Source organism: Mirounga angustirostris, unplaced genomic scaffold (assembly GCF_029215605.1).
Source record: "Mirounga angustirostris isolate CCGP_5_RB_7025 unplaced genomic scaffold, mMirAng1.0.hap1 SCAF_3, whole genome shotgun sequence".
Taxonomy (NCBI): Eukaryota; Metazoa; Chordata; class Mammalia; order Carnivora; family Phocidae; genus Mirounga; species Mirounga angustirostris.
Window position 1 is genome coordinate 11557400 of NW_026991711.1, and position 23094 is coordinate 11580493.

Sequence of the window (23094 nt, forward strand, 5' to 3'; positions counted from 1 at the left end):
TCCTCATCTGTCAGCGGGAATAGCAGCACCTCTTTCATAGAGTTGCTGTGCATGTGAAATGAGTGAATTCATGCAAAGCTCTTAGAAGTAGTGCTGGCACACAGGAATACTCTAAATGTTCTCTAGTATTGGTCCCACACCACCTTCAGCACCATGGTCAGCTCCAAAGGCTCACTCCAGTTAGGGCAGAGGCCAGAAAAAATGATTGTAGGTAACTGCCTTTGGCCCATCCAAATTCAAAATCCAAGGAGAACCCAGGAAGGAGTTGTGATAATGCCCATACCTGCTCTGACCCTCAGAACTGAAAGCTGATATGTGGAGTATGTCTCCAGGGGAAATGTGGACAACCCAGTTACACAGCTCCCAGCCCAGGGAGCTCTTGACCAATGGGAGGCCTTGATCTAGTTCTCCCTAATCTTTTCATATCTTGACTCCAAACTTGGGTGCTTTGCACCCACTTCAGGCTCCTTTGCTTTGACAGCCTATTTGGAAGTTCTTCTTGTTCATTGGCTCTACTTTTCTACTTTCCTTCCCCTATGCATCTAGCCATCCATAGCTCCAAGAAAGAGAGGCTCTTGACACTTGGGCCTTGTACCAGTTGGGCCAGACCATCAGCCTTCTTCTGCTACTATGGAAAGGTGATTAGATAATGTTTATGAAAGGCTTAGTCGAATAGCCTATTGGGGCTCAATCTGGCTTCATTCTTCTGCCCTGGGAGGCTCCAAGAATTCATGCTTTACTGGAAAAACTTGAGGCATCTTTGGGAAGCCTATTTTCATCTCAGGCCAGCTCCCTGGCTCATCTTTCTCTCGAGGCTTTTCGTCTTCTGACACATATCAAGGAAGGTTTTTTTGGTCTAGTTATCTGGAGCTAATCAATACTTTTACCAAAAATATTTGCTTCTTAGACTAGATTTGGGTGGAAATTTAGGGCACAACTGCTCACTTTTGCAGGTTAATTTACGACCACTGAATGACTCGCACAACTGCATCAAATGGGAAAAAGTTGCAAAAACATATTTGAAACAAATGGCATATCTTTATTAGAAAGGCAGGCTATGCCTTGGGTTAGTTCTTGACTTGATATTTGCTCTGACAAGCCACACTTTTCTTTTCCCATTAAAACACTATCTTCCCGGGGTGCCTGTGTGGCTCAGTCCTTAAGCATCTGCCTTTGGCTCAGGTCATGATCCCAGGGTCCTGGGATTGAGCCCTGCATCTGCTTGGCAGGGAGCCTGCTTCTCCTTCTCCCCTCCCCCTGTTTGTGTTCCCTCTCTCGCTGTGTCTCTCTGTCAAATAAATAAATAAATAAAATCTTAAAACAAAACAAAACAAAAAAACCCAACACCATCTTCCCCAACCTACACAGCAGGTATAGAATAAGAATTAAACTATCATCATTCTGAGAAGCTCTGATGTATTTAAAGATACATGGCAAAAGTGTATTATTTCTTAATCACCTCTCCAGATCAATATGTTAGATTATGCCTTAAAATATACCCACTAATTTATTATTGAAAACATGGGGGTATTTAATACTTATACATTGTGGCCACTAAAATAGGAAAACTTGAAATATATACTATTCTTTGATACCAAGTATGCTGCACTGCAAAATTTCATGCTGTATCTCCTTCACTTTGGTGGTGGCTATGTGTATTTGGTTCTTTAGTGACAGAGATTTAGCAAACTGAAGCCTCCTGGGCTTATTTTATAAAAATCACCTGAAGTCCCTTGGTAAAAAAGAAGAGATTTTAATTGGTAGCTAAATTTGGAATAGGCAGTTTAATGATTTTCACTATAGATTCCAAGTTATTTCTTACTTCATTTTGGAGGAAATGACTATAGTTTCTACTTTTATAAAGTTTCAGCTCATTTAAGCTGGGTTCCTTTCTTTCAATCTGAATTTTGAGCTGGAGCTCAAAGATCTGTTCTAGGCTTGGGCTTTCCATAGTCAGGTATACCATATTATAGACCATACTGTCTTACTTAATTGGATTCCTGGGAATTGCAGGAAAAGAAATAACTGGTGATTTGAAGCCTGCATTTCTTTGTAAAGAGATTTTGTTGAGCTCATTAAATGGAAATTGCTGACTATTATGACCCTAATAGAGATATTTGAATCCTTGCATTAAAAAGAACCCTGTTTTGAAGAATAAAACAATGAGGGGAGAAAAGGTCAGGGTTTTTGGGGGGGAGGTTAAAGCGATTACTCCACAAAAGGGGAAAGGTTATTTAAGGGTATGAATGGATTGATAAAAGACTGAAAACACTTTACTACTTTTATGAAAACCTGGATAGGTTTTTATATCAGAACCTTTAAGGATCAAAAAGACCTTGCAGAGTTCCTAAGCACAGTTCAGCTTTCCATACTGTTCCAAAAAGACTCACAGATACCCCAATTCCTATTGAAGAAATCTCCCAAGCTCTCAAGTCTTTTAATAAAGGCAAGGCCCCTGGGAGAGGAGCCTTCCATCCCAATTTCACACCCCTATTGAAGAGGAGTTAGCTCCCCACGCCCCTGTATACATTTAATCATTCATTGCATGTCAGTTAGCTTTCTCCCTGTAGGGAGAATACACCTCACTACTCTACTAATTTATTTCAACCAAAGTAACAGCACAGAGGTATTTAAAATTTAGCTAAATGGATTTGTGTGTGCATATGGTAAGTACAAATAGGGGTTTAGTGTCTATATACTGTGTGTGTGTGTGTGTGTATGCACACACCTGTATGTGCAAAAAAAGAAGCCAAATGAGAGAGCACAAATTAGAATACATGTGTTCAGGGTAGAAAAGTACCCTGGATGTGTGGATGTCTGTCTGTATGACAATTAAAGGCACTACAGAAGAACTCAAGAGTTAACTGCTTAAAATGATGAGTGTCAGGAAATCATATTCATATTTATCAATTGATAATAAGCCAATGGCCTTGATTGACATTTGGTGTTTCTTTTTTCTTTTTTCTTTTTTTTAAGAGTGAGAAGAGAGTGTGTGTGCACGAGTGGGGAGGAGGGGCAGAGGGAGAGAGAGAATCCCAAGCAGGCTCCATGCTCAGCGCCAAGCCCAACTCGAGGCTCAATCCCACGACCCTGAGATCATGATATTTGGTGTTTCTTAATGAGCAACTCACACTCACAAATGCAATGACTCCAGGATTCTGCAGTCTGACAGGTAACAGGGAGCGCTTTCTAAATTATTGTTTGTGAAGAGTACTTAGAAAGTGGCTCGCTGTTGGGGATGCAACTGCACTTCCCTTGCCTTCGCAGTGTTGCCTCCAATTGTTGTCTCCTTCACAACCACTAACCTTCCTTTAGGCCTCACATATGTACTATATCCAAAGTGGATAGAGGGAGCAGAAGCATCCAAAGAACATGGCTTCATGGAATGATCCTATGGGGGCTTCTGAAGCACAGGCAGTTGCTTAGAAGGCAAATGGCTCCCTCTTGCTTTTTGTGATAGTGGGCAGCTTTGACAAGATGGTACCCCTGGCAGCCCTAGATCCTCTGCCAAGCAGAGCAAGTGGTGGGGAAGAGAGCTGCTGTTCCAATCCCCACCAACCAGGGGCTTCCCTCAACACTCTGCTGAGGGAAGCTCTGTGACAGTCCTCCTCCTTCTGTTTCCCATAATGAAGAATGTCATTGTAAATGGGACTTTCCCAGGACCCAGACCACAGCCTAACTCTCCCTTGCTCTAACCATTCTTATGGGGCCTAGGCCCTCACATGCAGATTTGTCTACCTTTCTCTACCATTTTCCTACTCTCTTTTTGCCAAGAAAGTAAATGCAAAGTAAAAATTTATTGCTTAGCTACTCAAGAAAGATAATCTCTTCTCTGGTTTCCTAAGAAAAAAATAAGTAAAATAGTCCTAAGATAGTTGTCTCAAGCCCCCCACTGTTAAGAAATCTGTGAGGGAAGTAGAGAGAGAAAGTGTTTTTTGTTTGTTTGTTTGTCTTTAGAATCTTTCCTTTATTTGTCTACCATTTTAAGAGAAAGGTTAAAAAAATAGCAAAATTGGCAAACTCCATCACATTTAGAACTAAAACCTACCTATGCCAATATATTACCCTATGGGAGTCAAGAATCTAAGGTATGAATCAATACCAGTGAACCTTGGCATTGCAAGGAGTCTTGAATTAATGCATCAGACCTTTGGCCAGGAGTATAGTTAAGACAACTGCTCTTTAAGTATTTATCAAACACTCATATAGCGCTTACAGAGGGGATACTGAGGCACAGAGAAATAGAGTAATTTGCCCAAGGGCACACTATTAGGACAAGGTGTTATCAGAGTCCACACACAGGCAGCTTGGCTCCAATATCTGTGTTCTTGACCATCAAATTACTTTCCTCTATGTGAAAGAGACATCTTAAAGAACATACTATCTATTCTCCTAAATTTTCTTTTTTTTTTTTTTCAGATGTATTTCTTTATTTGACAGAGAGAGACACAGTAAGAGAGGGAACACAAGCAAGGGGAATGTGAGAGGGAGAAGCAGGCTTCCTGCTGAGCAGGAAGCCCTATGTGGGGCTGGATCCCAGGACCCTGGGATCATGACCAGAGCCGAAGGCAGACGCTTAACGACTAAGCCACTCAGGTGCCCCTCTCCTAAATTTTCTAAGCTTTATTCCTTTAAGAATGATACCACTACTTAAAAAAATATTTCTATAGCACTTGAGAGTTTACAAAGTACTTTTCTATTTGAGCCTCACAGTTGGTCCTGTGGTGGGCAGTGCAGGTTTCATTATCACCTATCTCATGGGACACAGAAGGAAACAGAGGCTCTTGAGATTATAGACTCAAGTTTCCTGGCTAGATAGTGTTAAAATTGGGAAATTTAAATAGGCTTTCTGTTGTCAAGTCCTCTACCTCTTCTACTGAACTGGGTTCCTGGTATCAAATCAAGGTGCCCACAAGTGACATCCCAGGTTTTATTATCTTAGGTTCCCATAGAAAAGCCTTCCTTGAATTATAATTCAGAGTTCTTCCTTTGGCTTCCCAAAGGGTAAGTGTAAGACCCCTCATGACTATAAACTCCTAACACATCCCCACTACTTATAAATCAAATTAGAAAAAAAATGATATTATGTTCATGTAAGTTGCTTTTGTCCTTCAGAAGGAAAATTACTCTCAGGAACTATTACAGGGGATCAGAAGACACAAGGAGACATTTCTCCAAGATGAAACATAAAATACTGGATGCTTCTGAACATATTTAGAAGAGATTTAGATAATCAGTGAAGAGGTAAGTTTTGACCTAGTGATAACTGAATATAAAACAAAGTCAGGAAAAAAAATAATTATGAACTCCAAGGGAAACAACAGGTTGGCAGGAAAAAAAAAGTAATCAGCTTATTACTACATAGTTACACTCTAGATAGTTTTTCCCCTGAATACTAATTTTATCAAAGTTATATAAAATTTTATTGGATGATTGAAGGATAAGGAAATTCACAAATAGTAGTGAGGGTGGTGATGGGGTAAATCCCATAACAAGGAGTCAATATCATATCTGAAATTGAAAAAATAATTCAATAAGTATATTACTTAGAGATAGGGGAGTTATTGCCACAAGAGTAAGCTAGAAGAGATAAAAGGGACTGTGTCTGGAGGGGAGAAATGGAATGATGTTTAGGGGTTGTTTTATCTCATAAATATTTGACTATGTATAAAAATGAATTTTAGACTATTCTTTTTAAGTTTATAATTAAAAAAATTTTTTTAAAGGATAGGTACTTTACTTTGGCAATATGGCAAACCACATTCTCTAAAGGGCCATCCAACCATAAAATGGATACATTTCAACACAAGTACTTTTTATTGCATTGCTAGGCTCATAAGAACATAAGGGAATTTTCCAGAGGCCAACATAAAACAACAACAACATAAAATGGGAGTTAACTTCTGATTTATGAAGGGTCAGAAAAATAAGAAAGCTTGGAACTAAATACCTGTATCAGACTTGGAATCTGGATCCTAAGTCTGAGATTACTGCAAAGTTGGGGGAGAACAAACTGAGACTCCAAATTAGTAATATCCCTGACTCCCAGCAGAAGCAAACACAAATTCTTGGAGAAAAACCTTCCCATTCTAGGCCTTTGGGATTCCCAAGAATTAATTCTAATCAATATGGGTTCATACCATGAGTATGAGTCAGTGAACAACAAAAAGTGATTTAAAAGCAAAGATAATTGAAATTGGCCATGCCTGGCTGGCTCAGTTGGTAGAGTATCCAACTCTTGATCTCAGGATCATGAGTTCAAGCCCCACATTGGGCATGGAGCCTACTTAAAAAAAAAAAAAAAAGGAAGAAAAAAGAAAAAGAAATAATTGAAATTGTCAGATTCAGAACTGACCAAGTAGATATGAAAAGTCAAACAGAACTTCTAGATATGAAAAATATAACACTTAAAATAAAAATCTCAGAGGATGGGTGAAACAGATTAAATACAACTGAAGAGGATGAAAAAAGTGTTGGCCAGATATGAAAAACTAACCAGCAGTGTAGCACAGACAGACAAGAAGACAGAAAATATGAAAAGATACTAAGAGGGGTGCCTGGGTGGCTTGGTTGTTTAAGCGACTGCCTTTGGCTCAGGTCATGATCCCAGGGTCCTGGGATCGAGCCCCGCATTGGGCTCCTTGCTCAGCAGGGAACCTGCTTCTCCCTCTCCCTCTACCTGCTACTCCGCCTGCTTGTGCTCTCTCTCCCTGTCAAATAAATAAATAAATAAATCCTAAAAAAAAAAAAAAGTACTAAGAGATAGGAAGGATAGAATGAAAAGCTCCTAAATAGGTCTACTTGGCATCTCTGAAGAAAAGAATAGAAAGAATGGAATAGAAGCAATATCTAAATTGCTAATGGTAGAAATTTTATAGAACTGATAAAAGACATGAATCCACAAATAAAGGAAAAGCACCTGTACTAAGTAAAGGAAGGAAAAGGAGAGAGAAGGGAAGGGGGAATAAGCCAACATCAAATCAATATTTTCTTAAGATTTTATTTATTTATTTATCTATTTGAGAGACAGCCTGTGTGAGTGGGGTGGGGTGGGGAGAGGCAAAGGGGGAGGGAGAAAGAGAATAGCAAGCAGACTCCCCGCTGAGTTTGGAGCCTGACACAGGGCTCAATCTCATGACCTGAGGCAAAACCAAGAGTCAGATGCTTAACCAACTGAGCCACCAAGGTGCCCCAACACTTAGTTAATATTTTAGTGAAAGTTCAGTACACCAAAGAAGATCTTAAAAGCAGCCAAAGAAGAAAAGGCAACCTTGTTTGTAGACTGACAACAGAGTTCCCAATAACAATAACAGAAACCAGAAGACAATGAAATAATATCTTCAAAGTTCTGAGAGAAAATAACTGTCAGTCCAGATTTCTCTACCTAGCCAAACAATGAAGACATTTTCAAACAAATAAAAACTGTGAGTTTACCATCAACAAAACTTTGCTATAGGGGAAACTCTGAAGGAGGCACATCAGGAGAAAGAAAGATGGCCCCAGAGAGAAGGTCTGAGATGTAAAAGAGGAAATAATGAGCAAGTTAAAGAAGTGATAAAATACGTAGCTTAATCTAAATAAATATTGTATATATAAAATAATGTAATGATAGCAATAATACAAAATTTGTGAGATTAAAAAGAGATACTGAAATGCTAGGCAAAAATAACATCAATTACAAGGGAGAGGATTGGATTTAAAGTTTTATAAAATTCTTGTGTTGTCCAGGAAGAAGGTGCAGGTTAATTTTAGGCTTTGTTAAATATACTTGTAAAATTTCCAGAGTTACCAATAAAAGTTGGAAATACAGTCATAACTTCTAAACTAAGAGAGGAAAACATGGACTAAGAAAACAAAACAAAAAAGTCAAATAATCTTCAAAAGGCAGGAAAGATGAGAAAAAAAAACCATAGAAAGATGAGAAAAATAGGGCAAATAATAATAATATATTTAAATCTAAATTTATCAGTAATTACATTAAAAGTAAGCAGAGGGGTGCCTGGCTATCTCAGTTGGTGGAGCGTGCGACTCTTGATCTTGGGGTAATGACTTCAAGCCCCACACTGGGTGTAGAGATTACTTAAACATAAAAATAAAAATAAAAAGTAAGTGGATTAATGTTCCAGTAGGAAGACAGAGATTGTCTACATAGGTATAAAAATTTTAAAAACAATAGGATACATATTTGAAACAAAGATATGGGAAAGGTGAAAGCAAAGGCTAAAAACAATATACTGGGCAGGTGCTAACTAAAAGGAAGCTGGTGTATTCATATCAGACCACAGAAACTTTAAAGCAAGAACATTTTAGTGCCTAATAATAAATGATCCAATATACAAGGAGGATATAAAAATTCTGAATTTGTAGATACCCAATAACATAGGCTCAAACTACCAGCAGCAAAAATTGATAGAACCATAGGGGGAAATTGGCAAATTATCCACTGGAGGCTAAATTTCAACTAGCCTCTCAATTACTGATATATCAAGCATATAAAAATCAGTGAAGATTTGGGTATTTGAATAATATAATTAACAAGTTTGGTCCAATGGAAAAATATACAGAACTCTGGTCTAGTAAACAGAAACTACACATTCTTCTTAAGCACATATGAAACATTTGCAAAGATGGCTCACGTAAAGCAGAAATCAACACATTTCTAAAAATCAGCATTATTCAGATTACATTCTCTAACCATCGTTCAACCAAGCTAGAGGTCAGCAATAAAAGAATAAATAAGAAATCTCTCATATGCTTGAAAATTTAAAAATTCTAAGTCCCTACTACTCAAACTGTGGTCTGTGGACCATTGTTGGTCCACAAACTCTGACCATGACCATGACAATAGGAGGTACATAGGAAAGGCAGGTATAAATTTAGAAACTTCTATAGTACTTGACATTGTTTTGACACCCAAGCAGCATTTAATTTTTCTAGCAATTCTTTTTTTTTTGTATTTTATAAAAGTATCAGTCAACAATAGATTAGAAATGTTTAAAAAACAAAAGAAATTAACAACAAATAAAAATAACCAAATTGGTTCTTTACCACAGAGAGTTTGGGATGCACCCTTTAGTAGCTCCTGGCTCAAGCAAGAGATCAAAATGGGAATCAAAAAATACTTAGAAGCAGGGCACCTGGGTGGCTCAGTCAGTTAAGCATCCGACTTGTGATTTTGACTCAGGTCATGATCTCATGGATTGTCAGATGGAGCTGCCCCCTACCCTCCTCATCAGGCTCCTTACTCCGCAGAGAGTCTGGTTGGGATTCTCTCTCTCCCCCTCCCGATGCCCTTCCCCCAATTCATGCATGCACGCACTCGCTTTCTCTCTCAAATAAATAAATAAATCTTAAGAAAAAAAATACTTAGAACCAAATGAGAATAAAAAATACATGTTCTTATAGATCTATCTGCTTAGATTATAATTTTTTACTTTTTCCCTGTCTCATCACCAGCCTTTGAGTCCTCCACATTGGGGACCATGCAAGCATCTGTTTTTCCCTCCTTCTTGCCACAGTGCCTGGTTGAGTAGATACTCAATATTTATTTAGATATTGAGTGCCTAAGTTTACACATTTAAGCTTAAATATTAAATACATTTAAATATTTACTTAAATTTTACTCAACTAAAATAGCAGCCCTGGAATCCTGTCTCTATTTATTCCATTCCTACCTTCTTGTCCTCACCCAAGTATCATGAGATTCACCAGAAATCTGTGCCTTACTTGGCTTATTTTCACTGTATCCCAGCAAGCAGTGGCTTATGTAGTCCTGTATCTACTCATGCATTTAACAACGAAAAGAAAAAGATAAGAGGGGAGTGGAGACAGTCTTTTTATCATCCATACTTGGGAAGGTGAGCTGGTAGTGCCATCCTTGACATGAAGGAGCTACTTAAACACAAATTGGATTAGCAGGACAGGATTAGAGCCTGCTGGAAGGTATTATTCACTTATAAACTGCTCTGTGGAAACTGCTATTGTTTTCATTACAAGCCCATACTCCACAGTGTCAATCAAATGAAATATTGAATTAGTCTACTAATAAAAAAGAAATAAAATGAGATACAAAATGAAGCAACTTAAGTTTTAATAGTACCAAGGAAGTTGATCAGACAGTAATAGTTCAGTTTAGCAAAACTATAATTAGAACATCTGAAATGAAAAAAAGAGAACATCTGAAATGAGTTTTAATATGGATTTCTTCTTAAGAAATAAACTCCTTAAAAATGGTCTCTACTCCATTTTGTTCATCAAGAAGACTAATAATTCAACAAGAAATATGATGAAAAGGTGACTTCAACAAATTAAAAAAGAATATATGTGCAATATGTGAGAAGTTTCAGATGTATCTGGACATTTCAAATGAATTGAAGTTCCTAGGTCTAAATAGATTACAATCCCAGGACACTAAAAGAATCTGCAGAGGTGAACACAGAGCTCCCATCAGTAATCTTTGAGAAACCATGGAGTACACAAAGGTGACAAAAGATAAAGAGAAGCCAAGGTACAAACTTGCCAAGAAAGGGGGAAATGTTTAATTATGGGATTATGTAGACAGGTGAACTTGACTGAGGCTGATTCCTGGCAAAAATTCTAGGAGATTCAAATCTTGGTTCTATATTTAATGGCACAGTGACCTTGGACACATCTCAAAACTGCTGAGTGTTAAATGAGATAATATATAAAAAGCATTTAATACAGCACCTCCTACATAGAAAACTCTTGGTAAATGGTAGCTGTTACTATTTTCCTTTTTTTAAAAATTTTATTTATTTATTTATTTATTTTTTTAAAGATTTTATTTATTTACTTGACAGAGAGAGGCACAGCGAGAGAGGGAACACAAGCAGGGGGAGTGGGAGAGGGAGAAGCAGGCTTCCCGCAGAGCAGGGAGTCCGATGCGGGGCTCGATCCCAGGACCCTAGGATCATGACCTGAGCCGAAGGCAGATGCTTAACGATGAGCCACCCAGGCGCCCCCTGTTACTATTTTTCTATCTCCAGCACTTCAAAATGAAGATGTTAATAACTAGGTACTGATATGGGTTCTACAAGATCAAGTCTCATCTGCTTAACCTCGTTTTTCTAGCCAGGTCTAAGTGCAGGGGGAGAAGGTATTTCTAGGCACGTAAATTGGGATGGTATCTTTATTTTGAAATGGAATTAGATAAAAATCTGTTGTAATATCCTTATGAAAAGATTGGATTTTAGGAGCATCAGGTGACTCAATAACTATACTCACAGTATTGATTCACGAAATTGACTTCTCCATGCCTCAGCTTCTATCTGTAGAAACAGTGTAATAGTAGTACCTCACTGGGTTGTTATGCAAATTAAAGCCCTTAGAACAGTGCCTGGCATTTAGTCAGCACTATACAAATATAACATGAACAGAAGCTTCTAGTTGCATGCTTGTGCAGTACTTGGCTCCAACCTCTTCAACATTTCCATCAGAAACTTGTTAAATTTTCATATGATATGCTGGCCAAATTCTCAAATGCTATAAATGATGAATGATGAAATCAAAATCCAAAAAGACCTTGATAGGTAAGGGCTATGAAATAAAATATATGAGATAAAATTAAGTCCTGGATAGAGACTTTAAGAAAAATTTTTTTTACAGGCTCAGCAATTAATGGGAAGTTTAACTACATTAAGAGAACTGGAGTGTCCTGATGAAGACACTGTCTGGATATAAATGCAAAGATGGCAGGCACAGCTGGCCCATCATGAATTCTTCCTTCCCCTTCTCTTCCTTAGCTTCCTCATAAGTAGAGGCTCTGGGTAGAAGGATAAGCTTGAGAACACAGGTGAGCAGTAAGGAAATGTGAGGCGAGAATGGACCATATTTCCAACTTATCTAGGTGGCAGGAAACATCATCTGGTGGATATGGGAAGATAGCCTCAAGATTTGTGAAGAAATATAGTTAGAAGTTTATCAGGGTACCTAATGGCTCACTGTGCTACATGCTAAAATAAATTCCCCTCTAATCATGATTACTATAGGATTTATCTAATCTATTTCCTATAGGAAATCAAGCTACTCCCAGGCATTTTATCAAACTTTTTCCTCATAATAATCCCTGTCCCTGACAAAAGAAGATTTTGTCATCCCACAGTAGAGATAAGAAATTGAGGCAAAGAAGTAAAGTGAATTGCCCTGGGTTACAAAGAACTGAAATTACAATTTAGAATCTAATCTTAGAGTGCACTACATGAGTTTTGGAAGGGAGCATACTGGAAGCACATTATATCCTTCAAGAAAAGGCCTATTTACCTGAATCTCTGGGAAAAAGAAGATTAATTGTATTTTCCTTGGGGCATGCCAAAGATGTCGAGGAGATGCTTTAGATTCCACATGCTTATTCTAATCCTTTTCCAAATACTTGGAAAGTCTTGATTTGACCATTAGGAAGATGCTGGAAGTTAACTCTTTCTTTTTTAATTAAGGCAAATATTTGTTTGCTAGACTCTTCACGGAAAGCAATTAATCAAGAAAGTTGTACGGCCATGCTATTTCAGATCACTTAAGAGAAGAAAGTGTCCAGATAGGCATAAATCCACATGGTCAGCTCCCTCTGTCCCCCAGCCCTACAATCTATTCCCAGACAACCTCACTGTCTAGGTACTAGATAGAGAAAGATCAAGTAAAAACATGTTTTTAACTTACAAAATTCCATGTAAACATAAATTATTGTTATAATGATTTATACCTAATTACTGAACAAATACATCTTCAATATAAAAACCTGGAAAATGAAGTTAACCAAACCAAATGAAACAAAAAGCACCCATTATGCCACCACCCAGTAAGAACCTCTTGTACCTGTTTGCAATGGGATATTTGTTAAGGCTCAGTTCTCTGGTCAGGCCATAAGGAAATCAGCCAAAAGCTGCAACCCTAAAGTTCTGCAGCTAGTTTCCCTGAAACTAAGTAGTAAAAATGGTGACTTATTTGTAGAAGTCTATCTTTTATTTTCTTGGCACTTGTTCCAGAAGAGATAAGGCCATTTCTCTATCTTAAAAAGAAAGAAATTCCTGGGGCGCCTGGGTGGCTCAGTCAGTTGAGCGTCTGACTCTTGGTTTCAGCTCAGGTCTTGATCTCAGGGTCATGAGTTGAAGCCCTGCATTGGGCTCCAGCATGGAGCCTACTTAAAAAAAGAAATAAATTCCTAGTTGCATCTTACTGGTCTAAAAAATTTACACCACAATTCTCGGATTAACTCATTTACCCAAACTGGTAAATTGCATAGCCAAAACAGATTGTCTATCTCTTTATTAATAGATACACGTAGTCACATATATACTGAAGGTCATGATTTTAAGTATCTTTTTGTTGGGTTCTTCCTTTCTCTTGGAGAGAAGAGACACACACATTCAGAACCCGTAGGAAGGCTGGGTCAAGAATATATCAATAATCAGTAAAAGATGACTATGGTGGAGTCTTTTCAACTAGTGAGCAATGTTACCAAGACAGCACCAAATATCAATCCATTTCTTTTTCCCATCCTAAGGAAAAATCATGCTATTACCTTTTTGTTCATAGCCACACCATCCTCGCAGTCGAGCACTGCACAATCTACATTCAGGGAGGGAATCTTCTTTATTTTCTTTTCATCATTTCCAGGTACATAGAGCACTGCCCTCCGGGGAATGTACCTGTGATTGGATGAGGAACTATATCCAAGCCTGGGCACATCAGCTGCCAGAAATGGTTTCCTGCAGGAGACATAATTGGGGTTAGTCTAGAAGAGAATCTATTTATAAATTTTTGAAAAACCTTATTTTAATGCAAAATTAAAATAGAAAACATGATAATCTATTTTAATTTCAGCAGATCACAATCACATATAACTACTAGAAAAACAACAATAACAGAAATAACCAAGAAACAAAATGTCATTTTGGCTGAAGTTTAAAAAAATAGATAGCACTATTTATTGAGACGACCTTCAGACAAAAGAAGGAGTGTGTACCTATTTCATCTTGGAAAAAGACTTCCAGTATTAATATATTATCCAGATAGTATCTATGGACAAAAAGAAAAGAAATTTATATCCAGAGAGTCCTAAATAACTATCTACAATTATATGAAAATAGAAGCAGAAAATAAACAACTTATGTAAGCATTAGTCTATGGCCCTCTCCCTGCCAATGAGTCTCAAGTAGGCAAATAAGTGATTCAAATTCAATTTTATCAACAGACAAGGATGGTTGGCTACCTTGTTAAGTGAGCAGAAAGAATACGAATGGGAAAAGATCACTACTAGCTCTGGAATCGTGGGCAACTTCATTACTGAAAACTTCAGATCCCTCATCGATAAAAATAATACTAATTTTGCAGGTTGTTGAGAGGATTCAGTGAAAGAAAAGAAGGCACATGAAGTGCTCAGTGAGAGCCTGGCAGATGCGGTGGTTGGTGTACCAGGAGTACAGACTGCTGTTATTAGTGGAGAAACTAGCTGTCAATAGCCCCTGCCTTTTTCTGACCCCTGCTCTCTATTTCCATTCCCTCCTGGACTCAGTTTAGCCTCCTGTGGAAGTAAGAGGAGTTGGTCAGAAGCTTGTTTGGCTCATTACAGCCCTCGCTCCTAACCTGGTCCATAATTTGGTGCTGGGAAAACTATGGTTTAGCCCATAATACATGGTAAAGGAGGGTGAGATCAGGACCAGCTACATAATTTGTGGGCCCAGAGTAAAATGAACATATAGGCCCTTGTTCAAAATTTATTAGGAATTTAAAAATGGTGACAGAAGAACATCAAACCAAGCACCAGACCCTTCTAAGCACAGAGCCATGTGTGACTGTCCAGGTCACATATCTATGAAGCCAGCCCTCCCATAACAGACAAACTATATGTCATGAAGAGCCCAGTTAAGGAAAGGTTAAAGCCGTGGCAAGTCAGAAACACCCTAATGTTTTATTCTGCCCTGAGTAAACAACATCATCCTTTACAAAAATATATCAGCTGCATTTTTCATGAAAGCCCTTTTTGGAAGTTATCCTACGTTAATACCATCAACTATTTTGCACAGTTGTAACATTTTGCCATGAACAGTATGCCTTGTGACAATGAATCTCAAGAAAAATGATTCACTCTTTGGTGGCCTACCAATTTTGTGTGTGGCCCCTCATTCCTTCTTGTAGCCAACCTTAATACACTATAAAACTTGAGTCTGAGTCTTATTTTTCCACAGTATAAGCATTGTGCTATATGAGGTATGGTGAGCTACAGATAGATTTTAAAAGTGTACATGTCTTGGGGCACCTGGGTGGCTCAGCTGGTTGGGCATCTAACTCTTGGTTTTGGCTCAGGCCATGATCTCAGGGTTGTGAGACTGATCCCCAAGTTGCGCTCCACGCTCAGTGGGAAGTCTGCTTGGGATTTTCCCTCTCCCAATCCCTCTGCCCCTCCTGCATGCCCTCTCTCTCTCTCTCTGAAATAAGTAAAATCTTAAAAAAAAGTATACATGTTATATGTAACAGACATTTTAATATAAAATATATTATGAAAAAATATATATTATGACCAGCTAATTGAAGAATAACTGAAATATCTGCCATTGTTTTGCATTGACTGAAAATATCTGGTTGATCTTTAAAAAGGAAGAAAATACAATGATTAACAGCAACAATCACATTTTACTTATTCACACTGGAAACCAAAATTTGCAACATATTCATTTCCTTAAAATTGGTAAAAATGCAATTAAAAGAGATGAAATCTTATTTACTAGGAAATGCTTGGGGTAATTACTTTTCATCAGAATTTGTTGTAACTGCACATGTAAAACCCAAAGAGAGGATTGAGAACAGCTCTAGTGGAAAGACCTTACTATACCTCTCACTTCACCTGACAGAGTAAATGTCTGGACATCTCTGTTCACTGGCATCTGACCTTCACTTCATGAAAACTGAGATTTCCTCCATGTGAAATAGCTTCTGACCACCATTTTGGATCCAGCCACTGTGGTCTCCAAGCTACACTATTTGAATCTCAAGCCTGAGCTCCCAGACATCGCTCATGTTGTAAATTATACCACCATGATATGCTAAGCACTAGAGCAAATCATTCCTAGCACATTTATATGAAGTATAATTTTAAGACAGATGATCACTTTAAAAAAATCTGCCAGGGCGCCTGGGTGGCTCAGTTGGTTAAGCGACTGCCTTCAGCTCAGGTCATGATCCCAGGGTCCTGGGATCGAGTCCCGCATCGGGCTCCCTGCTCGGCAGGAAGCCTGCTTCTCCCTCTCCCACTCCCCCTGCTTGTGTTCCCTCTCTTGCTGTGTCTCTCTCTGTCAAATAAATAAATAAAATCTTTAAAAAAAAAAAAATCTGCCACTGTTAAAAAAATAAAAAAATAAAAAAATCTGCCACTGTTAATAATGTTTCTGGTTTCCCAGTCTTCTACAATCATTAAAACATTACTTTGCTCATATCTTCCCCCGCTCAAAATCTGTCAACAGCTCACTACCTATAGGATTAAGTTCACTCTCAGCTGATATTCATTTTCTCAATCTATATCCCATTATTCCCACTCAGTAAGTATCTACCTTAGGAAACTTAGATTTTGACCATCTCTACTACATGCCACAGTCATTGTTTCCAGAGTACCTTTGCTTCTGCTGTGCTTCTGATGGAAAAGTCTTCCCTCTCAGTTTACTTGAACATTATGGATCCTTCAAGTTCAGTTCAAGTTCCACCTGAATCTTGAGACTTTCTTGACTATTCTTTAAATTTGCTCTTTAAACTCTTATAGCATTTATTACTCACAACCAAACCAGAACCAGCCAAGAACTGCTATCAAGGATAAAGTTCTGCTATCAAGGCTAAAGTTAATCAAGGTGGCAGAAGCGTTCTGGAAAGGCAACTGATCCTTTCCAGACACAAAGCAAAAGACTTAAAATGTTTCCTACTCTTTGACCCAGTAATTTCAAGTTATTTGACAAAATTCCTTTTAGGAATTGTTATAGACTGAAAGTTTGTGTCTTCCTAAAATTTATATGTTGAAACATAATCCCCAGTGTATCTGGAGGTGGGCCCTTTGCGAGGTTATTAAGTCTTGAGGAGTGTGCCCTTAGAAAAAAGGCCTCAGAGAGCTCCCTGCCCCTTTATGCCATGTGAGGACATGGTGAAAAGACTGACATCTACAACCAGAAAGTGAGTCCTCATCAGACGCCAAATCTGTCGGAGCCTTGATCTTGGACTTCCCAGCCTCCAGAACTGTGAGAAATAAATTTCTGTTGTTTACAGGTCACCCAGTTTATGGTATTCTGCTATAGCAGCTGAAACAAACTAATAGACAGGAATCTATCTTAAGAAAATAATTGGAAATAAGACTAGATATGTATAATATTAAGAAACTGAAAACAACTTTCAGGGGTCCAATGGTAGGATGAATTATAGCATATTCAAGGAATATGATGATATTGTTAAGAATTATGTTTATAAATATATTTAATGTTAAGATAATTACTGTTATTTTTAAACAGAGGATAAAACATTATATATGCAATACACCTCAACTTTGTAAAAAATACAAGGGAAAATATATGAAAGGAAATACACCAAAATGTTATTAAGGATGCCCCTGAACTGTAGAATTTGGGATTAAGATTTTTCTGCTTCTGCACACTTTTTCCTATTTTGCATATTTACTAGAAAAAGCATCACTCTTTTTTTAAAAAAATCCTTTTTTTTAAAGTTTTATTTATTTAAGTAATCTTTACACCCAATGTGGGGCTCAGACTCACAACCCTGAGATCAAGAGTCACATGCTCTTCTGGCTGAGCCAGCCAGGAGCTCCTTAAAAAGAGTTTCTTTTATAACTGGCTTAAAACAAGTCAATAAAACCATTCAAAAGGTCTCAAATGGCAGCATAACATAGTAGAAAGTATTAAGATGGACTATATGCAATTTGGGATATCTGACCATTTTTGACCTACGAAAATAATTTTATATGGTTCAACCCAATACCATGATTGGCATTCAGAAGATGGGATGAGAAGCAAGCTGCCATGTCATTCTAAGTGTTAATTTCCTCTTCGGTGAGAAGCAACATATAGCCACCTCATACAGGGGAGAGTTACCAAAAGCAGTAAAGCACATGCACTTAGTTACTATGATTATCTGAAACTTGTCTCCCATCTGTGATGCTAATCAGCACAGCCTTACATCAGGAATTTTGTCTCCAGCACCCTCAACTAGATCTTGAGCCCTCTGAGGGAGGGGAAGGCCTATGTCTCCATACTGCTCAGCACAGGGCCTCATACATAAGAGATACAGAATTCCTGTTACCTTATCACCTAAAAAAGCCAGCAATGCAGAGGTGGGTAAAAAGGACGGATCTGCAACCACATTGTCCTTATTCTTCTTGTGAAGAGTCAAGTTTAGTGGTGATTATAGGCAGGAGGTCATTTTTATTCCCTCTCTCCTTTGCCATCCTGGAAACTTTAATCTGACCCACAGTCTGTTGCTTCTTCTTCATGTTTATCCCCTCCTTTCCGTAAACACAGTGATTACCTCCTCGTTTATTTAGGGCCTCATTAACCTAGACCTAGATGACTATGGAAGCCTCTTATTGATCCTGCCTTCCACTATGTTCTTTCATTCATTCGTTTGTTCATTCGTTCACTCATTCAGCAAGCACTAAGTAAGCACCTACTAAGAGACCTACACTGGGTCTCCACTAGCACATGTCAGGTCCTTTTGTGCAAATAAGAAAAAAGGGCTCCCTCACACCTTCCAGCAGGTAGAAGGGCAAAAAGACACATCCTACGCCTGAGGCAGCATGCTTTGGTGAGTGGAGACGAGCTGAAGCTCAGCCCCGACACGTGCCTCTCTGCAGGCGCCCCTGGTCAGGGCTTACCCCACGCAGCTGTATGCAGTGGCCCTGACCCACATTGTGCTGAGCGCTGTGGGGAGGTGGCACAAAAGAAACAGGACATGCCCAGAAGGTCCAGGGAAGAACACTCAAAGGATGGCCTGCAAGCAGCTCAGGAAGGCTGAAGGGCGTACATAATGAAGCTCCAGGGAAAAAGTTCAAAGGCAGCAAAACTGTTTGGAATAATGAAAAGAAAGGTGTAGAGGGGGTTTGGGCTTCAGGTTCTATTGCGGACTCTGAGGTCCAGGAGGGGGCTGTCTCTGGGCGGGTGGCGGAAGCCCATCTCGGCTTCCCCACGCTTCCCTCCTCCCTGTACTGGTGTTGTATCCTTTCCTTCCTCCATCAAAATCTGTTCCATACTTGAGTTGTGCTCAGCACTGACTACTGCGTATGAATACAATTGCAGTAGGTGACAAGAACTAACTTATTTTATCTTACATATTTGGAGTTAGGGCCTCTTGGTAGTCAACATGTAAATGTATTCAAACAATATGCAAAACAGGGGCTTAAGATGAATTGAAAAAAAATCAGGTAGCCTTACGATGAGTTCTTGCTACAGAGGGATCTTCTTTTGGATATAAGATATCCCCCAGCAGGTCCAGGGGTTCCTCTGGCTGGAAGGGGGCCCTCCTGGCCTTGTTTTGGTTTTCTCCTTTTCCTCCCCAACCTGATAAATTTTTATTAACCACTTATATAACTAAAGGTACCCCTAATGCTACAGGGGTTATCCACCTGGCATTCAATATAACCATCACTCAGGGACCTTTTAAAAATGGTCGGGAGTACTGAGGTGGCTCAGTCGGTTGAGCATCTGACTCTTGATTTTGGCTCAGGTCATGGTCTCAGGATCCAGCCCTGCATTAGGCTCCATGCTCAGTGGGGAGTCTGCTCCAATTCTCTCTCTTCCTCTCCCTCTGCCCCTCCCCCCACTCACACACACTCTCTCTCTCTAAATTAAATCAATAAAATCTTTAAAAAAAAGGCCAAAATCAAAACCACAATGAGATATCACCTCACACCAGTCAGAATGGCTAAAATTAACAAGTTGGGAAACAACAAATGTTGGCAAGGATATGGAGAAAGGGGAACCCTCTCACACTGCTGGCAGGAATGCAAGCTGGTGCAGCCTCTCTGGAAAACAGTATGGAGGTTCCTCAAAAAGTTAAGAATAGAGCTACTCTATGACCCAGCAGTTGCAGGACTAGGTATTTACCCCAAAGATACAAATGTAGTGATCCGAAAGAGCACCTGCACCCCAATGTTTATAGCAGTAATGTCCACAACAGCGAAACTATGGAAAGAGCCCAGATGTCCACTGACAGATGAATGGATAAAGAAGATGTGGTGTGTATACACACACACACACACACACACACACAATGGAATATTACTCAGCCATCAAAAAAGATGAAATCTTGCCATTTGAAACAACATGGATAGAACTAGAGGGTTTTATGCTAAGCAAAATAAGTCAATCAGAGAAAAACAATTATCACATGATTTCACTCATATGTGGAATTTAAAAAACAAAATAGGATCATAGGGGAAGGGAGGGAAAAATAAATAAGATGAAATCAGAGAGGGAGACAAACCACAAAAGACTCTTAATCATAGGCAACAAAGTGAGGGTTGCTGGAGGGGAGGAAGGTGGGCAATGGGCATTAAGGAGGGCACGTGATGTAATGAGCACTGGGTGTTATTTACAACTGATGAATCACTGAACTCTACCTCTGAAACTAATAATACACTATATGTTAGTTAACGGAATTTAAATTAAATTAAACAACAACAACAAAACAAAAGGTCAAATTCTGGAACCCATCCAGTGTAATCAAACTCAATTCATTGGTAATAGGGCCGGGCTCTCTCAGATATATATATTTGAGCTAAGTGCTTACCACTCATGTGTTGCTGCAGACCAGAACTACTGGTCTCTCTTATCTGCTCTCATGTGAGAATTACCCATCTCTCATGATAGCATCTACCATCACCACATGGGAGCTTGTTAGAAATGCAGAATCTGGGGCCCCACCCCAGTCCCCCTGAATCAGAAGCTGCATATTAATAAATCTCCAGGGGATGCTTATCACATGAAAGTTTGAGAACCACTGCTCTAGGCTGACTAAACCTGGGGGCATATTGAAATCATCTGGGGAACTTTCAAATACGTTGACATTAAAGCTCCAGCCACAGAAAATTTGGCGTCATTGGTCCAGGGGAAGGACTAGGCTCTGGGACTTCTAAAAGCTCCCTACATGATTCTGATGTGTAGCCAAGTTGGAGGACCACTGTCACTAGATGATTCTAATGTGTAACCACTGCCCTAATACAGGAAATTTTGCTCCAACAAAATTTCTCAAGTCACGTGCTACGGCTATCTACAAGTAGATGCTATGAAAAGAGTAAGATCGTAACTGAAAATGTAGCAAACTTGAAAAAAATCCACATTTAAAGGAAAGTAGTTCTTTTTTTTTTTTTTAAAGATTTTATTTATTTATTTGAGACAGAGAGAATGAGAGGGAGCATGAGAGGGAGGAGGGTCAGAGGGAGAAGCAGACTCCCTGCCGAGCAGGGAGCCCGATGCGGGACTCGATCCCGGGACTCCAGGATCATGACCTGAGCCGAAGGCAGTCGCTTAACCAACTGAGCCGCCCAGGCGCCCAGGAAAGTAGTTCTAATAAAACAGTAACATGCAAACTGCTAACAATATTTGAAATAACAGTAATGATCAACTAAGCGAATGTCCATTTTAAGATCTGCAATTTGGTATGAGACTTCTAAAACCAACCTAGTGGTTTCTTTATTTAGCTGATACCTAGTACAGAGCTCTCTACTTTGGCTGCCCATTATGATCACCTGGGGAGCTTAGAAAAAGAAAAAACCCAGGCCATACTCTGCAACCCAATGAAATCAGAGCCTTGCAGTGAGTCCCAGGCATCAGTGTTTCTTTAAAGCTTTGGGAGAGTCCAAAATGCAGCCAAGGAAGAGAACCCCTGCACGAGCATTTGCAAGTACAACCAAAGTGTCTTACTGGTCCTAGAAAGGACTAAAGGTTGTTGGACTTCAACAGTTGCCAGAATTGAATCCTACCATATTCAGGTAGGGGAGCTGGGTACCAACTATCTAACTTCCCACAAATCAAGTGACTGGGGAGTGGTAATTTTGAGAGGAGTGATTGTTTTCTTAGCTTGGAAATCAGGATGTTCTACATCCCCTACTCACTGAATCAGTAGCCATCACCTGCAGGGGCTTGAAGGTGGTGGGGGGTGAAACACCAAGAAGTCCTGCTATACTTGGAGCTTCAAACTAGAGTCTTAGATCAAGTCCACAGTGAAATAATAAGCTTCAAACTAGTGTCTTAGATCAAGTCCACAGTGAAATAACAAAGCTTCCTTTGTTGACAGAGAGGAAGTCTCATTTCCAATAGCTTGAGGGGCTGAACCTGCAGCTCCTAGGAAGAAGAGTGAGAAAGGATGGGGGATTTAAAGTAAACAAAATCCCTGCCACCAAGAGGACCCAAAACTCCTCTGGATGCCAAGGGCAGCTGGTGGGGGTGGGGGGGAGGGGGGAAGGCCGGGATGGGGGAGTACAAGTGATGAAACTGGGAAGATTCTGCCTGGCCCCCAACTCTTTAGGAACTTCTATTTGTCCTCAGTGCAATGCAGCCAGCGAGGGACAATGCCCCAAGATGAGCAACACTGTACTCTTACTTAGTAGTTTCTCATGACCCATGACCCCTGAGGTAACAAAATCAGTTGAGTTTTGTTACAGCTAATATGATTCTGGATTCAGGTATACTGCTGAATCTTATCTGCTTGCATTTTCCAAGGAGTCACATTTACCCCTACTTGTATCCAATTTAACTCAAATTTATAGTTTTCACAAAAATCACATGGCCACCTGAACAGATGCAGAAAAGAAAGCAATTGACAAATTTTTTTGTAATAAAAACACTCAACAAACTAGATCTGAAGGCAAACTCCCAAATCCTGAAAATGAAAGACTAAAGACTAAACTGAAGGCAGTAGAGACAGAATCCAAAGTTAACAAATATCAGTCACCCAGGCTCTAGTTTCCTGAGACCCACCAGTGCTCCAGCAAAGTGTCCAAACTCATGCTGTTTTGCTTTTTTTTTTTTTTAATGTTTTATTTATTCATGAGAGTCAGAGAGAGAGAGAGAGGCAGAGGCAGAGGGAGAAGCAGGC

At 39.3% G+C, this 23094-nt stretch overlaps 1 protein-coding gene across 7 annotated transcripts in view; it reads right to left on the reverse strand.

Annotated features, from left to right (window-relative positions):
• Positions 1 to 23094, reverse strand: part of CLYBL (citramalyl-CoA lyase) — a 256800-nt gene that overhangs the window by 99720 nt on the left and 133986 nt on the right. For all 7 annotated transcript variants that reach the window (XM_064585927.1, XM_064585928.1, XM_064585930.1 and 4 more), the window contains one exon: positions 13535 to 13721. In XM_064585927.1, the coding sequence (XP_064441997.1) occupies positions 13535 to 13721 (187 nt within the window). The remainder of the gene's footprint in view (positions 1 to 13534; positions 13722 to 23094) is intronic.